At 41.0% G+C, this 18,677-nt stretch overlaps 2 protein-coding genes across 2 annotated transcripts in view; both read right to left on the bottom strand.

The window, feature by feature from the left end:
* Window positions 1-11,333: 11,333 nt before the first annotated feature.
* LOC109389352 (leucine zipper protein 6) lies at window positions 11,334-13,915 on the bottom strand. The gene is given in 2 exon segments (XM_019654779.1): window positions 11,334-12,019; window positions 13,897-13,915. Coding segments are annotated over 2 exon segments (171 nt in total). The 3' UTR covers window positions 11,334-11,867.
* MTPN (myotrophin) overlaps window positions 11,334-18,677 on the bottom strand; it is a 54,366-nt gene continuing 47,022 nt past the window's right edge. The window contains exon 4 of the mRNA XM_019654813.1: window positions 11,334-14,556. Within this exon, the coding sequence (XP_019510358.1) occupies window positions 14,470-14,556 (87 nt within the window). The 3' untranslated portion in view covers window positions 11,334-14,469. The remainder of the gene's footprint in view (window positions 14,557-18,677) is intronic.

The following is an 18,677-nucleotide window of genomic DNA, read 5'->3' as shown; positions in this document are numbered from 1 at the left end:
GGCAAAAAAAGATTGTCAAGTTGATTCATGATGTGGCAAAGCTCTAAACACAATTCTTTCCTAAAATATGTCAGGAAGCAAATGGCAATCTTTAACCTAAATAAATAATCATGGCAAAAGAAAAATAATAATAAAGATTGTTCCCTTTGTTAAACCATTTATAATTTAGTAGGCATGTTAGGTCATGTATTTGATTCTCATGATAAAATAGTGACTATCTCAGGAAAACAAATAAATTTAATCAAATGAAAACATCCTGGGTCAAAGGTACTAGACTTTTTTTTAAAAAACTCCCTAATATTTAATCTGTATGACCTTTGGAAAAACTCATGCCCTTTTAATCTTCTGAACTGAGGGAGTTTAAACTTTGAAAAGATAACCAGCTTGTGTCACACAACCAAAACACCAAAACATGCATTTGGTTAGGTTATCATCAGAGAAGAATTCATTTTTCTCCTTTGCAGCATTAAGCCCCAGTAATACATCCTGAGTGAGCAATTCAGTTGCCTGTGGTTTTAATTGGAGTTTTTATTGATTATTATCACTATGAAAAGAATTGCTAATAATGGCATGAAACAAGATTTCAGTTCATAGCTACTGTCAGGAGATGAACTGCAGGATTTATGTAATGGTATATTCAAAGAGAAAAGGATGGTGTGGAAAAAAGTGCCTCTGTGCTTAGTGCGAGGAGCAGATATTGGGAAACACATCCTCCTTGGGGACATCAAGCCCAGGGACGTCTCTATTTTATGCAGCAGGCAGAGCACTGGCCGTCCTCTCCCTGGACCTGGGAGAACGTTGGCTCCCCACAGAAAGAACTGGGCTTGTGTCCTGCGGGGTCCCATTAGGACAATCTGGGTAGAGAGCTTGGGAGCAGAACCCATCAGGGTGAGGCCGCCTGCTGGTCCTCGGTTAGTGAGCACGTGTGGTGCAGAGAGATGGCGCTGGTAATGGCTGTCCTGCAGGCAGGGTCCTTCGCGCGGTGCCCGGCGGTCCCCCGGTACAGAGGGTGGGGCTGGCTTCAATGCCGCTGCCGTCTGCCACCTCCCTCCTGTGTCTTAGCCTGCATCGATGTTATCCAACACCGTACACAGAAAAGTGGAGACAGTCTCACCACGTGGAGCTTTGCTTATTTGAGGCCGTAACGTTTCACGCAAATGCATGAACACCACTGCTTGCCCGCCGCGACCAAGGAAACCCCCTCCGCCCCTCTCTGTGTCCAGCGTGCTCACTGCCTTCCAGCACACATCAGGGCCTGTAATTTTATTTAGGGGTAGCCTTGGTTTTCTGTTTTTTTCTCTCTTTCTAGGCTATAAGTGCTACCGGGCAGGAATAAGGTCGGTAGTATTTACTGTGATCTCTGCAGTGCCCATAACAGCGCCTGATACACAGACAGTAAATGTCTGTTGAATGAATGAACGAGCTCACAATTTGGGGAGCTGACTATGCCCACTACCTCCCTTCATTAAACTCATCATGAGCTGAACTGGCCCCACGGCCATGTTTAGTTGGGCTCTCTGGGCGTCTAGTAGACATTTTGGCTCCTTTATCAGTCATGTCCCTCATAATCACCACTCTCCTTCCCCTGACCTTTAGCTGTCCCCTCCCTCCTCTCCCCTGTACGCATAGGCACATTTTAGCTTCTGGAGGCACCGTGGCAGGTGTAGGTCTCAAGCGGGCTCCTTTGCAATGATTCCACAGCCTTGGTTGCGAGAGAGAGAGTGCTGGGAGGAAGTAACACCATTAACGGCGAGGGGCCTCGTGCTGCCTGTGCCTCTCTGGATGCAGCCACCACGCCCACAGCCCACAGCCCACAGCCAAGGCCCCCTTGTCTACATCTTTGGCCGAAAGGCCAACACTGGCTCTCCCAGTGGTTACCATGGGAACCCCTGGGGAGCGTCTCAGCCCTGTGGGTCCCCTTTGTTCCAAACCATGCTGTTCCCTCTTCCAACCTCCCTGCCCCATCCAATTCTATTTAAACCACCGCTTTTTCTCCTTATTATAATATTTTGCCTTAAAACCACTAACTAGCATAGGGAACTGCCTCCTACCAGTAAATCTCCACTAGCGTTTGACTCCTTCAGGAGGCAAAAAGCAACACTTACAGAGATGCGGGAGATTTAGTGTCTCTGGGCAGACAGATTAAAAAACAAAAACCTTTGCCACTGTCTAGAAAGTTTAGGTACTATAACTAATCAACTCTTTGTGTTGCATTAGAATCCTTTCTGTTTTTCTTCCTTACTGGTATCTGATTGGTATCTCACAGGTGTGTATATAAAATCATTTTGCTTTTACTGTTCAGACATATTTCCTTGTTCCGAGGTGATGCTGCTGTTTACTACCCCTCATCAGCAGATGTCCTCCAGCTAGGGTGAGGTATCACTTCTCTATTGCTGCACAGAAAACCACCCCAAAGCCGAGTGGCTTAAAACAACCACCGTTTGTTCACAATTCTGCAGTTGGGCCTGGGTGTGGCTGGTGGTTCTGCTGGTCTCACCTGGGGTCATTTATGTGGCTGCAAGTTATCTGGGGGCTCAATCGGGGCTGGGCAGATCAAGATGGCCTCACTCACATGTCTGGCAATTGGCTGGGGCTGTCGGCTGGGATACGTCAGTTCTTTGTGTGGCCTCTCCTGTAGTAGAGCTCTCGGCTTTCCATGCTATGATCCAAGGAGGGTGCACTTGTTCAGGCTTCTGCTGGTTGTGTGTGATGTCCCATTGGACTCCAGCAAGTCACATGGTCCAGCCCACGAGTGCATGGAGGGAGGGGTTACACAAGGGCATGGATGGAGGAGGATGATTCACTGGGGTCATTACTGTAACAATCGACCACAGCTACAAGTAGATGTGTGTTACTCATGGGCGTGGCTTTTCATTTGCTTCAGCTAACAGCACATTCTCCCATGATTTTGCTAATCACTCTATAACTAGGTGCTGGCCAATCCTAGCGGGTATTTCTCAACCTCTCCCACCTAGACATCTGTATCAGAAGTTGGCAAACTTTTTCTGTGAAGGGCCAGAGGGTATATCTTTTAGGCTGTGTGAGCCATACAGTTTCTGCTGCAACCTCTCGCCTCTGCTGCTGAAGTTTGGAAGCAGCCCTACACAATATGTAAGTGAATGTGACATGGCTGTATTCCAATAAAACTTTATTTACAAAAACAAGTGGTGGGCCAGCTTTGGCCTGTAGGCAATAGTTTGCTGATTCTTGATTGATATCATAAGTTTTTAGTCTGCTAAAGAAAAAAACATGTACATTACACTCAAGTATAGCTATGTCTCATCTTCATAGGATTTGATTTCATCATGAAAAGTGACTGATAAATGCCTGTTACATAATATTTTTCACCTAATTTTTAAAATCATAAATCCATGAAAATGTTTTCTAAGTATCTTTTTGAAGAACTTGGTAAAAACTGTGTTCATAAAATAAAATGTTATAAGTGGTTCAGTGAAAGTTGGAGAGGCACTATAATAAGGTGTAGAGAGCAAAAACTTTAGAGTTAGACTGCCTGAGTTCAAACCTTGGCTCGACCACTAATGAATGGGCTGTGTGACCACAGGCAAATTACTTAACTTCTCTGAGCTTTAGTTTTCTCATCTGATAATAGGGATGACAATGGTGCTACCTCATAGGGTTATTATGAAGATTAATCAGTTCACGTAAATACTTAGAATGGTGCTCAGATTCTAGTAAATGCTCAGTTAGTGGTGAAACAAACATCAAAATTCATAAAATTTTAACTCCTGTAAATAGTAATTTTTGATCAGCATGGGCACATGATAGTTTCCAGGTTCATTGTGTTGTGGTAAAGTTTCAAGAACTTTTAATTTTACCTTTAAACTGTTAGAGCTAATAAACAAATTTAATAAAGATACAGGACAGAAAAATTAACTTACAAAAATCAATTGCATTTCTATACACTAGCAACTATCCGAAAAGAAAATTAAGAAAACAATTTCATTTTTAATAGCATCAAAAGGAGTAAAATACTTAAGAATAAACTTAACCAAGGAGGTGAAAGACTTGTACAATAAGAACTACAAAACACTGACAAAAGAAATTTTTAAAAACATAAATAAATGGAAGGGCATCTCACGTTCATGAATTTGAAGAATATTGTTAAAATGTCCATATTTCCCAAAGTGATCTATAGATTCAGTGTAATCCCTAACAAAATGCCGTTCATATTTTTACAGGAATAGAAAAACAATCCAAAAATTCTGTTGGAACCACTTAAGATCCCAATATCCAAAGGACTTCTGACCAAGAACAAAGCTGGAGGTATCACATTCTGATTTCAAAATATATTACAAAGCTACAGTAATCAAACCAGTATGGTAGACATAAAACAGATGCATAGACCAATGGAACAGAACAGAGAACCAGAAAAAAACCCATCCATATACAGTCAGCTAGTATTTGACAAGGGAACCAAGAATACTAAGTGGGGAAAAAAATTGTCTGATAAATGGCATTGGGAAAATTAGGTATCCACATGCAAAATAATAAAATTGGACCTTTATGTCATATTATATGCAAAAGTCAACTGAAAATGGATGACTTAAATTTTAAATTCTGAAATAATAAAACTCTTAGAGGGAAACAGGGAAAAAGCTTCTGACATTGGACTGGACAACGATTTCTTTGATGTGACACCAAAAGCACAGGCAACAAAAGCAAAAATAGACAAGTGGGACTAGACCAAACTAAAAAGCTTCTGCACAGCAAAGGAAACCAGCCACCAACAAGAAGGCATCCTACTGAACGGGAGAAAGTATTTTCAGACCCTATATCTGATAAGGGTTAATATTCAAAATATATAAGGAACTCATATAACTCAATAGCAAAACCCTCCAAATAACCCCATTAAAAATGGACAAAGGACCTATACAGACATTTTTCCAAAGAAGACATACAAATCGCAAACAGGTATATGAAAAGGTGCTCAATATCACTAGCCATCAGGGAAATGCAAATCAAAACCTCAATGAGATATCACCTGTTAGGTTGGCTATTATCAAACAAAGGAAAAGTGTTGACGAGGACTTGGTGAAAAGGGCGCCCTTGTGCACTGTTGGTGGGAAGGCAAATTGGTGCAGCCACTATGGAAAACAGTGTGGAGGTTCCTCAGAATATTGAAAATAGAGTTAACATTTGATCCAGCAATCCCATTTTTTTTAATTCTATGTTTCATTTACAGTTGACATGCAATATTAGTTTCAAGTGTACAACATAGTGATTAGACATTTATATAACTTACGAAGTGATCACCCCAGTAAGTCTAGTGCCCATCTGACATCATACATAGTTATAATATTATTGACTATATTCTTTAGGCTGTGCTTTACTTCCTGTGACTGTTTTTATAGCTGGCTACTTCTTAATCCCGTCCCCCTCTTCACCCAGTCCCTGCCCCCCCGAATCTGGCAGTCATCAGTTTGTTCTCTGTATCTATGAGTTTGTTTCTGTTTTGTTTGTTTTACATTCCACATATTTGTGAAATCACATGGTATTTATCTTTCTCTGACTTATTTCACTTAGCATAATATCCTCTAAGTCTGTCTATGCTGTCGCAATGGTATGATTTCATTCTTTTTATGGCTGAGTAATAATTAGTGTGTGGTGTGTGTGTGTGTGTGTGTGTGTGTGTGTGTGTGTGTGTGTGTGTGTAATTTACCACCTCTTCTTTATCCAGCTATCTATTGATAGACACTTAGGTCGCTTCCATGTCTTGGCTATTATAAATAATGTTGCAGTGAACATAGGGGTACATATGTCTTTTCAAATTAGTGTGTTGGATTTATTCAGCTAAATACCCAGCGGTGGGGTTGCTCGGTCATAAGGTAGTTCTATTTTAAAATTTTTGAGGAAGCTCCAGACTCTTTTCCATAGCAGCTGCACCCGTTTGCAATCCCCCTAACAATGCAGGAGGATTCCCCTTTCTCTACAACCTCGCCAACACTTGTTTGTTGATTTATTGGTGATGGACATTCTAACAGGTGTGAAATCATGTCTCATTGTGGTTTTAATTTGCATTTGCCTGATGATTAGTGACACTGAACACCTTTTCATATGTCTGTTGACCATCTGTATGTCCTCTTAGGAGAAATGTCTGTTCAGGTCCTCCACCTATTTTTTTATTTGGATTTTGTGTGTGTGTGTGTGTTTGTTAAGTTGTATAAATCTGTTATATATTGGGTTGTCGGAAAAGTCATGGCATATTTTTTCTGTGTTCATTGCAAAAACGCGTCATGACTTTTCTGACAATCCAGTATTTTGGATATTAACCCCTTATTGGATGTATCATTGGCAAATATCTCCTCCCATTCAGTAGGCTGTCTTTGTTTTTCACAGAACTACATAGTGAATGGTTTCCTTTGTTGTGCAGAAACGTTTTAGTTTGATGCAGTTTCATTTATTTTTCTTTTGTCTCCCTTGCCCAAGGAGTCATATCCAACATGTTATTACTAAGGCCGATGTCAAAGAGTTTATTGCCTATGTTTTCTTTTAGGAGTTTTATGGTTTCGGGTCATACATTTAAGTCTTTAACCCACTTTGGGTTGATTCTTGTATATGGTGTAAGAAAGTGGTCCAGTATCATTCTTTTGCATGTATCTGTCCAGTTTTCCCAGCACCATTTATTGAAGAAACTCTTTGTCCCATTTTATCTTCTTGCCTCCTTTGTCAGATTACTTGACTATATAGGTGTAGATTTATTTCCGGGCTTTCTATTCTGTTCCATTGATCTATGTGTCTGTTTTTATGCCAATACCGCGCTGTTTTGATCACTTTACTTATAGTATAGTTTGATATCAGGTAGCATGATACCTCCAACTTTGTTTTTCTTTCTCAAGATTGATTTGGCTCTTCGGGGTCTTTTGTGATTCCATATAAATCTTAGGATTGTTTTAGTTCTATGAAAAGTGCCATTGGTATTTTGATAGGGACTGCATTGCATTTATAGATTGCTTTGGGCAGTGTGAACATTTTAACAATGTTAATTCTTCCTATCCATGAGCATGGTATATGCTTCCATTTATTTGTATATTCTTCAGGTTCTTCAGTGTCTTATAGTTTTCCAAGTACAGGTCTTTCACCTACTTGGTTAAATTTATTCCTACATATTTTATTCTTTTTCATGCAATTGTAAATGAGACTGTTTTCTTAATTTCTCTTTCTGATAGTTCATTATTGATATATAAAAATGCAACTGATTTCTGAATATTAATTTTGTATCCTGCTACTTCGCTAAATTCATTTATTAGTTGTAAGTTTCTTGGTGAATTCTTTAGGGTTCTCTATATGTAGTATCCCAGCGGTCCCATTGCTGGGTCTATACTTATATCCAAAGGAATTGAACTCTAGCGTTCAGAGAGATTTGACATACATTTCCATGTTCACTGTAGCATTGTTCCCAATAACCAAGATATGGAGACAACCTAAATGTCAGTCAGTGTACAAATGGATAAAGAAAATGTGGTATATACATACAATGTAATATTATTCAGGCTTAAAAAGAAGAAGGAAATCTTGCCATTTGCAACAACATAGATGGAACTTGAGGGCATCATGCCCAGTGAAATAAACCAGACACAGAAGGGCAAATAATGCATGCATGGTCTCACTTATATGTGAAATACAAAATACTGTTATCTGCAGTTTTGCTTTCTGAGATTTCAGTTGCCTGTGGTCAACTCCGATTTGAAAATATTAAATAAGAATTTCTAGAAAGAAACAATTTATAAGTTTTATTTTTCAATTATAGTTGTTCATGTTATTATGCTGTACACCTAAGGTTTAAATTGCGTGCTGCTCTGAGTTGCGTGACGAAATCTCCTGCTGTCCCGCTCTGTCCTGTGGGGGATGTGCACCATCTTTGTCCATTGTCTCCACACTGTATATGCTCCCTGCCTGTTAGTTATCTCAGTTATCAGATCGAGGGTGTCGTGGTATGTTGAGGGTACGAGGGTAACAGTGCTTGTGTTCAAGTAACTTTGAACTTAATAATGGCCCCAAAGCCATTCATATAGCTTTTATTACAGTATGTTATAATTGTTCTATTTTATTATTAATCTCTTACTGTGACTAATTTATAAAGTAAACTTTATCAGAGGTATGTGTATATAGGAAAAAAAACAGCATATAGAGGGTTCGGCACTATCCGTGGTTTCAGGCATCCATTGGGGGTCCTGGAAGGCATCTCCCGTGGCGGATAAGTGGGGACTGCTGCAGTCACTCATAGAAGCAGAGAGCAGAATGGTGGTTGCCAAGGAATAGGGGGCGGGGGAATTGGGAAGGTGTTGGTTCAAGTTTACAAAGTTTTAGTGAGTTCTGGAGATCTGTTAAAAGCAATGGGGCCACAGAGCATCCCCATTGATCGAAGCTGTGTTCTGCAAGGGTGCAGGTTTGAGTATTGGTTTGGAACATCTGGGTGAGAACAGCTTTTATTTTCACTCAGTTTGAATGAGGCATGGGCTCTAGCAGGAGACAAAACTACATTTTCCTGTTCACGAACTGTTTACTGGCTGTGAGCAAGTTATTTAACCCTCTTAGCCTGTGTCTCTTTTTAGCATATGGTTATTGTGAAAATTGCATAAAGCAATATGGTAGAAAATGTTCTCAGCACAATGCCTGGCTCCTGTCATACAATCCATGTTAATTTAGACAATTTCGCTGTGAAACTAACATAAATTAGCTTAGATCTGAGTACTTTCAAGCCTACCGAAATCTGACTAGCAAATCCCAAACAGCGGCAACAGAGCTCGGCTTGGTAGCCTGCCACAGGGGAACGTGCCGAAACATACGGAACGTTATTAGATGTCAGGAAGGGACCTATAGATATAGAATAGATTTTCAGGATTGTTAGTAAAACCTGAGAAAAAGGTAGCCTCCTTAAAATGAGATTTTCGTTATCTAGTAGTACCCTCAAAACCGGCATCCCGTGGCCAGGAATTGTCTGTGCATTATTTCCCTTTGTGTGCTAAGGTGCTGTGGCTGAGTGTTGCCTGATGCGTGACCCATCATTCCATCCAAACCATGTAAATGAAGACTATTCTTGTTGCTGCAGCTGTGGAACGCGTGCACGTGGCTAGGGTGGTCAGACAGGCCCGTTTTGCTGCCCTGCTGACAGCTGTGTCAGCAGATGCCACAATGGCTGTGACCCGCATTTGACCCCAGGGGCAGGCAGCATTTCCTCAATGAATCCCTGTGATTCTGTGCTATGTCTTTACTTCGTTGATTTGGGTTTGCAGCGTCTTTAGTACTCATGAGGCTATTTGGGTATAATGACACTTAGGTTCTAACCGCCAGTAATCCTTTAGCGAGGATTTACTGAAACAAAGCTTCTCTCTCATTTGACTATAATGGTTTGACATTAGTAGTTCAGAATAAATACAGTGACTGTCTAGCATGTGTCAGGTGCTATTGAAGTAGCTGATACATTTTATTCTCCACCAGTAATTATATTTCATGAAGTAAAAGCCTTGAAGAAAAATGTCCTTCGCAATTTAAGGAAAGGACTTGGGTATAGGGCTTAAGTCACAGCAGTTCGGCCATGGGGACTGTAACCCTGTGCTGCTGGGACAATCGATATACTGTCCATAGCAATTGAGAGGACATCCTTCAGGGGAAAACCCCAAGAATAACAAATGAGGAGAAAGAATGGTCTCCACTGTTACATCTTTGGAGCCGTTGTGACATCTTGCTCTGACTTCTTTTGCTCCAAACGTAACTTTGAGGATCATCATTTTTCTTGGGTGTCCTGAGCTTCAGGACTTGGCCAGAGTTTCATGTCTCCAGTGTTGAAGGCTTCCATTTACAGTAATACCTTGGCTTGCGAGCATAATCCGTTCCGGAAACAAACTACTCGTATTACAAGACACTGCTCGTTTACCATGTTAAAATGTATTAGCAATGTTGGCTCATCTTGCAGAACACTCGCAAACCATGTTACTCGCAATCCAAGGTTTTACTGTCCTTCCACCTCTCTCCAGGAAGCCAGCCTCGATGGCATTCTATTTACAGGCTTTCAGGCTGTTTCTTTCTCTTTATGGTCTTGCAATCAATGGTCCTCAAACTTGAGCATGCCTCAGAATCATCATCTGGGGGGCTCGTTACAGCCAGGTTGCTGGGCCCACCACAAGTTAAGATTCAGTAGGCCCAGGCTGGGCATTTCTTTTTTCTTTTTAATTCTATTTTTCAGTTACAGTTGACATCCCTTATTATTTTATATTAGTTTCAGGCATACAGCATGGTGATTAGACACTTACGTGATTTGTGCAGCGATCCCCCCATTTGCCTAGTACCCATCGGGCTGGGCGTTTCTATCAAGTTCCCAGGTTACGGTGTGCTAGTCAAGGAGCACCTTTTGAGACTCACCAGTCTTGCAGACAAGAGGAAAATCTCGTAACATTCTGATATAGTGTGCTGTGTGAACGCCCGGATAGCTGATCATAGAATTTCACAGTAATTCACCTAGAGATCTTGCTTTCCTCTGGATGTGTGCCTTTCATCAACAGACAGGTCTGCTCTCCAACTATTATATAGCAGGGCTCTGTCCCCTTTGAAACATCTGTAGCCAGACTTCAATACTTTTATAAACCCTAATTCTTCAAATGATAATTTCATTGCTTGTAAGATTTTCTGCAGACACGCCCACCTACAGCCACACATGCTACCCCACATTTATACTTTGGTTGGCAATATGAATGTTCCAAAAGACAACTTTTGGTGTTTTTCAGCATCTGTACGTACCTTTTCTATCATTAATGGGCCATTTCAAAAGTAAACTATACAGTAGTCATAGGTGTTGAAAAGCTGACAATAGAATCAAACTAATTTTACAATCTTGTTGAGTTTTGAGGTGCAAAGTGATTTAATGTTAAATCGGAACATGTCTTGAAAAGTACACCCTAAAAAAGTGCTCATGGTCACGTGGGTTTGGGAACCAGTGATCCTCCAAGGAACCAGCAGCAACTCCAATGAGCACATGAAAGGACCACAGCTCCAAGTGCAGCCGTTTTCTTAAACACCTACTTAGCTCCTGATTGTCCAGGAAGTGCTGGCTACACCTCGCTCCTAGTAATGTGACTGCACATCTACAGCCAAACAGTTTGTAGCAGGAGACTGACACAGAAGGCACACCTCCCAATCGGTACTCGTTTATTTCAATTAAATTGTTTCTACATCTTGTTTTCTTTCCCGGAAGTGGGAAGCACGGAGAAAATTTAGATTAATGGAAAGTTTGAGTCAATCAAAGTACTGGTCCAGTTGTAGGGAGACTTGAAAAGGTGATAGTAACTGAGGGAGAAAAAAGCAGCTGACACATTAGCTGTAGCACAATTCAAGTTTATTCCATTTGTTCTTGCAACACAAAACTTAAACACAGTATTATTTAGCATTCTGATGTACATGAACTAGGATAATATGAGAAACCCAATTGTGTCAAAAGTATTACATTGTGGAAAAAATGAACTCAAATATATCAAAATGCACAAAGCACTAGTCTTCCTCCATTACTGCTTAGAAAGATATGATTGTTTCTCCATTTACAAAATAGAATCAGGACAATTTAAACCGTTTAAGTTTTGCATGCACAACACTGCAATTGCTTATGTAGGAGGGCACTCTCACCAGCTTCTTCTATACACAACCGAGCGTACAATGTTGCATGGAAGAAAACAGCAGCTCGGTTGAAGTTGTAGGGGAAAAAAATCAAATAGGTACATAGAGATTTAAAACCCATTATCTGGGAGAAAGAAATCAGTGAATAAAGGGTCCGCTGGCTTGCAGCTTCCACACACTGCACCTACCTACCTATCTCTCCTTCGTGCCCCGCTGGGTTTAGAAGGTGAGCTACTGCAGAACTACTTGGGTACACTCAGGTGCTGTACTTGAACTAGAAGCCTACAGATACCAGTCTGAAGCTGCAAGGGGGAACTGGTTAGTATATGAATGCAAACAGGCAAACCACCTGTGTTCACTTGCTATAGTGCATACGAAATGACTGAATACAAAACTACAGCACATGCAGGGGTTCTGCTGAGATGTGAAATATTACCTCAGTGGAAAACAATGCTTAACCTTTCACTAATGCATGTAGTACCAAAAAGCAGACATGGTTTTAGCTTCCTTTACTCAAAATATGAACATTTAAGTGTTGTGAATTTTTCTACCAAGTGGTTCAGAAATACATTATAAATAAACTAGTTTAAAAAAGAAGAAATTGTAAACCATCTTGGTCAGTCTATTCTAGGTTTATATGTTATTTTCTCAAGCAACCTCTTCATAATTATGGGGTTTACAAAATGGCGGAGAAAGAAGAAAGGCGAAGGAGCCTCTGCTGCGTGACAAGAAACATCAGGATAAACTACTGTACAAAACAGGCCCCCTGGCCGCTGTGCCAGGAGACTGGAGGAAGCAGAGCCGGTGTAGGAATGAAAGGGCAGACCGCTCTCTGCAGTAGCCAACTACAACAAAACACTTGGGATGGAAAGGTGCGTCCTGTAGAAGGTACAATCCAAGCCTTTCAGACGGCACTGTGCCAAGAGGTGGAAACAAAGATATCGAAACACCTGGTCACTATGCTGACAGTTAAAGACGGACAGAGTGCCCCCAGCTTCAGTGAGGACGGCTCCGAGGTTCAGATCAGTGATGTAATAAAGTACTGATTACTGACTTTTCATCCAACTCGACAGGCTGCACTAAGGCAGCAGAATTAGCCAAATATATCGAAGTATTTAAACCACCGTTTTAAATTGTTTTCTTGGATGCAGAAAAATTACAGGGTTAGTTGTAAGTGAAAAAGCCACAGGATAAAAAAAGGGTTCATGGGGAAAACACACACACACACACACACACACACACACACACACACACACACAACCAACCAACCAATCAGCAACTGATCAATAAGATTCGTTATTAGCCAGGCTGACTGTTCTTGGTACTAGTTTAACTCTGCTGTCGAATGCTACATTGCCTTAAAAAAATCATTCTTTTATCATCCATAATCTGAATACAAGTCCCTAAACCCACCCTCCCCCTTTTAAAAATTTGAGGTACATTCAATTATTGCATGGCATGGCTAAGGAAAAAAGCCTAATATTTTTAGTAAGGTTATATGGATGGTTAAGTCAAAAGAATCTTAATATTTCTAAATGCAAGATAGCAAAATTTAAGGGTATGTGTTTTAGTCATACTGCTCATGAAATACACATTTGAAAATGTGCCTAAATATTTTCTGCAGGTTATAAGAACACCATTTTAGGGCACTGTATTTTGAGGACACAGAATTCGTTTTGAAGGTGTCACTTTATGCAACACATGATTTAGAAAAGAAACAAAAATATACTATGCAGATGGGTTGGCATATGTTCAGCAGAAGTTTATCAACTCAGGGAAACCTGGTAACAAGCATATTTTTGAAGGGGTTAAATTTGTCCAAGTAGCAAATCTCACCCCAGTGATCACTTTGGTGCAGTAAGTAATCAGCATCCAAGATGGGTCTGAGAGCCATTCCAAACCGTGTTCCTTGATTCTCCAAAAATAACCGAGGCCAATCCATTCAAAGAGCAATGAAGAAAATCCAGAGGTACTAAGACAACTGCCCTTTCTTTATCTGACACTAACAGGCGTATGGCTATGGTTCTGTTTTTAAATCCCCTTTACTACCAGCAGGAGTTGGAAAGTGTTTTCAATGTTATATAAATGTGTGAATCTAGAGGAGAAAAAAAAATACGCATACTGGAATGATTTCTCCTTTAGACTTTCAAAATTGAAGCTTTTATAAATAAAACTAGTCAGTTTTACCTAAAGATGCATGAAATGCATGTGAAAGGGGAGAGGAAATCCAAAGTTCAGTCACCCAGCAATTTAGGAGCATGTCCCCCTCACCTTCACTGAGCTTTCGCATGAAGCCGAGTGGCCCAGGGAAGGTTCGGTCACCTGCCCCAGGCAGCGCTCTCACCTATACCAGGAGACCCCCACAGAGCGCATCTTAAGGCAGAAGGCTATATATAGCGAATTGCTTATCTCAGCACCCGAAGTTACATCCCAGCAGCCACTACTGCTCGCACAGCCAGGGCTACCAAGTTTGTAGAGTTGGCCTTTGTATCATCAGACCCTCGACACAATCTAATCAATCAATGAGCTGGGGAGCTGGAAAGGTCCAATGGGACCGCTGTGTTTTGTCTTTGCTCTCCCTCGGGTATAAACTGTATATTTTACTGGAAAAGGAAAAGAGACCGACTTGATCAGGAATGCGAGCAAAACCTGATCATGGCTCTTTCCCTCTCCTCCTAAACACTGTGTTTTTCGGGTAGTCTGATTTGTTAGGAATTTCTCCCTCCCCTCATCCCTCTTAAAGTATTTAGCTGAAGAAGCTGGCAGATAGAGTGACAGACAGACAGGCAGCAGTGTGAGGCCACAGGAGAGTCCTTCTTCCGGAGCTGACAGCCCATCCGTCCGTCACTGAAGAAGCGCTTTGATGGCCTGGTTGTCAGTGGCTTCAAAGGCAGTCAGTCCATCGGGACCCTTCACAGTCTTGTCAGCACCCTGGAAAAGAGCGGAAAGGCCTTTATCGTGAAACAAGCCCACAACCGAGAGGAGAGAATCAAAGACCAGATTACTCGGCATAGGCTAATGTTTACATTGAGAATGAAAAAGGCCTTAAACAGAGTCCATTCTATTGAAGAACAAAACCCCAAACAGTTGGCAAGGTTATGAGCTGAGTTATGAAAATGCCTGATTATTGCAGGCACTAGCAACTGTAAATTACAGACACAACTTGCCAATAACATAGGCAACAGCAGGCTTTTTTTATACTCGCCCTATCATAAATTTACCCAACTAAGCTTTTAAAAATATCCCTATATATAGTATAAAATAGGAAAATCGCTTTTGCTAAAGAACTAGTATGGTGACAAAATTATTTTTTCTTCTTTTCAACACTTTTAAGAGAGTGCCTCAGTTTTACACACACATTTCTAAAATCCAGAGCTTACAAAACTTGTAGGCAAGTTCCTAAAGAATATGCATAATACTGGTCATTACAAACACGCCGCAGCAAATGACTGGCATGTGGGTGACACCCTGGGGAAATCGCCTCCAGCCTCACCTGAAAAGCGTTGCTCTGGAACGTTTCACTTGCAACACGGTGTTTTAGGTTTGAGAACGTGGACATACACGTGTGTCCACCTACTGTTTTTATCTGTCGTCCCTTACGAGAATAAAAGCTCCACGGAAGTAGGAATCTTGTCTGTATCGTTGACCACTGTGTCCCCAGGACCTAGCAAAGTGCCTACTGCATGGAGGTGATGCTGCTCCCAAACCCGGTCTGAACTCCAGGACAGCAATATTCCCCCAGCTGAGGGCTCTCTTTGCTATCTCTAGCCCAACCAATATGGAGTCCCCAAACAGCCTCTAGGGGCCAGTCCACCTCCCCTTGCTCAACCGCAGTCATTCTTCTGTCCCTAAGGCCTATGGGATGGTCTCAACTTGGCACTGGTGGTCCTGCAGAGACCAACTCTAGTCCAGCCCGCCAGTCTGCCTTCCCATCCATCTTGGTATGCTCTAGCCCCATGGGATTTCTCATCGCTCCCGCACACACCATGTGCCATGCCTTTGCACACGCTGGGTTCCATACGGAAGGCCTTACCCCCTTTCTCTGGCTGATCCATCCAATCATTCAAGTATTTACTGAATGTCTGATGTGTAGACACTGTGTAAAGGCTGGGAAATCAAACAAAAACAAGCTAGTCTGCCAGTCTGGCTGGTGTGGGAGGCAGACAGATCAACCCATGTGAATCAGTGGATGGTAACAGTAGTGACGCACAGTGTACAGCAGGAGGGGGGGCGGGAGGAGGTGTCTGCGAGGTCTTTCTGGAGGAGGGAATGCTTGAGCTGAATCTTGATGAGTAGGCTAACCGGGAAGGAAAAGATGACCGATTCCAGGAAGGGTTAAATGATCACCAAGTCCTCTTAAAACTCTGTTTTCCTCATTTTCTAATTTAATTGCTTTATGGAATACATGGAACTAAGATAAATGGGAGAGAAATCGGCGAGAATGTCAATGTGGTAAATCCTCCAACACAGGTTAAGTGACAATAATGGGATCGATGTAGTCAAATAAATTATTTCTTATTTCGATAATAGCTTTTATGACTAGCATTGTAAACTATAATTCTGCATTAACACAAGTGAAATATTATAGTGAACATCTGTTGTCTTTTTTTTTTTTAGCTGCTAGAGTTCGTTCTCCTTCTTTTGACAACATCCTAATTTCATCTTGGGGGACTCATTTGTTCCCACTGTGTGGAGTCCTAGGATTATAACGCAAAGTGCTATGTACTTTCCTTGCCACGTGTCAAAGATTTGACTCATGCAGAACGTTCACTTCTGGATTTTGAATTTAATTGGAGAGATCAGAGAGAGAACAAGAAGTCAGAGCTTATTTTCTTATTTCTGTGGCATCCCCCTGAAGAGAGGGTTGTGAAGTTTCTAGAGTCCTGCGGCTGCCACACCTTTGGCCTCTTCTGAGCCTGGTCTTCCAGCTTTCCTCCTGGTTCTGTGACTGGTCCAGTATCTTCAAAATTCTTTCTACTTGTTAGAGTGAATTTCTGCTATCTGCAACCCCCAAAAATCTAGCTTATAAAATATTTTTAAAATTTATGTCATCTTTTTTCTAATTATAAATCAAACTCATCACAGAACTCAGAATACACAGAAAAAACATAAAACTCCTAATTCTATAAGCCAGATACAGCTATTAACACTTCAGTGTTTGTCTACTCTTTCGTTCTAAATATGTATATGTATGTATTTTAAAAAATGAGTAACAATAAGACAACTACAGTGACTATACATCACACAAAACAAACTTGAGGACAAAGAGCTATTACAAGAGACAAAGAGGGACGTTTCATAATAAGAGGCTTAATATTCAAATTTCAAAAACAAAACTAAGAAAACAATTCCATTTATAACAGCATCAAAAGAAGAAAATATTTAAAAATAAATTTAACAAAGTCAAACCAGTTCTAAAAAAAGATGAACCAGTTTTGTCAATGTGGATAAGAGTATTAAACGAAAATAATTTTTTGGCACTTGATGCAGTTATGGGAGAACTTAAGTATATCTGGCCTCATAGGGATAAGGAAACCATTTTTAATCATTTGTTATTGATTTTCATAGCTCTTGACCAATGTCAAAGAGCTTACTGGCTGTTTTCCTCTAGGATTTTTATTGTTTCAGGTCTTAGGTTCAAGTCTTTAGGCCATTTTAAGTTGATTTTTGTGTATAGTGTAAGATAGTGGTCCAGTTTTAGTCTTTTGCCATGTGACTGCCCAGTTTTCCCAACACTATTTATTGAAAAGACTGTCCTTTCTCCTTCGTATATTCTTGGCTGCTTTGTCCTAAATTAATTGACTATATATATGTGTGGGTTCATTTCTGGGCCCTCTATTCTGTTCCATTGCTCTGTGTCTGGTTTTATGTCAATACCATACTGTTTTGTTTCCTATAGCTTTGCAATATAGCTTGAAATCAAGAAGTGTGATGCCTCCAGCTTTGTTGTTGTTTCTCAAGATTGCTTTGGCTAATTGAGGTCTTTATGGTTTGATGCCAATTTTGGGACTGTTTCTGTGAAAAAAGCCAATGGAATTTTGATAGGGATTGCACTGAATCTGACTTTGGACAATACAAACATTTTAAACAATATTCTTCCAATCCACAAGCATGGACTATCTTTCCATTTACTTGTGTCTTCTTCAGTATCTTCCATCAATGGCTTAAGCTTCCAGAGGACAGGTCTCCTGTCCCTTGGTTAAGTTTATTCCTAGGTATTTTATTCTTTTTGATGAACTGTAAATGGGATTATTTTTAAAATTTCTCTTTCTGATAGTTTAATAGTGTAAAGAAACAACTGATTTCTGGATATTGACTTTGTATCCTGCAACTTTATAGAACTCGTTATTTCTCTCATAAAATGGTCTAGTGCTGTGTATTGGGGCCGGTAGGGCGGCTCTGTCCTGTAAGGTTCCTGCCCTCATCCATCTGGCTGAACCTAGCTCACCTCCACATCTGCTTCGTCTGCTGGATGTGGGGAAAAGTCCACAGCAAGTGGCCTCATATTTTAGGTGATGAGCTGGAAGTGGCACATATCATCTGTGCATATAGCATTAGCCCAAACTTAGACACACAGCCATACCCACCAAGGACTCGCTAGGCTGTCGTGTGCCGAGCTAAAACATGGGGTTCTCTTCCAATAAGGAAGAGGAAAAAATGGACATGGAAGACAATCTGCAGCCTACCTATATGGTCCTGAAAATACTTTGGAATAAGTCATTAATGTCGTCTTAATGCCAAGTTCAGTCAATACTTATGGTATCTGCACAGTGACGACTGCTTAGTCCTAACTCATTATAGCCCTGATCTAACGACATTCTTATCTCCAAGTCCTCCTGTCTGTGTAGCCTGCCTCCTTCCTCCTGCACAGCTCCCTGCATTGCCCCCGCTGCCTCCTCCCACCCTCTCTGGCTTCTTTACATGCCGGGAGTCGCCATGCTTCTGGTCTCTGGCGCTCCTGTTTGCTCTGTATGCTTTTGCCCGATCATTTCATCCATGTTATGGTTTAACTTCCAACCTTTATCCTCATCTTGAAGAGAGAGAGAGAGAGG

Source organism: Hipposideros armiger, unplaced genomic scaffold, assembly GCF_001890085.2.
Source record: "Hipposideros armiger isolate ML-2016 unplaced genomic scaffold, ASM189008v1 scaffold_231, whole genome shotgun sequence".
Taxonomy (NCBI): domain Eukaryota; kingdom Metazoa; phylum Chordata; class Mammalia; order Chiroptera; family Hipposideridae; genus Hipposideros; species Hipposideros armiger.
Note: the sequence above shows the minus strand (reverse complement) of the source record. Positions and strands in the feature narration are given on the sequence as shown.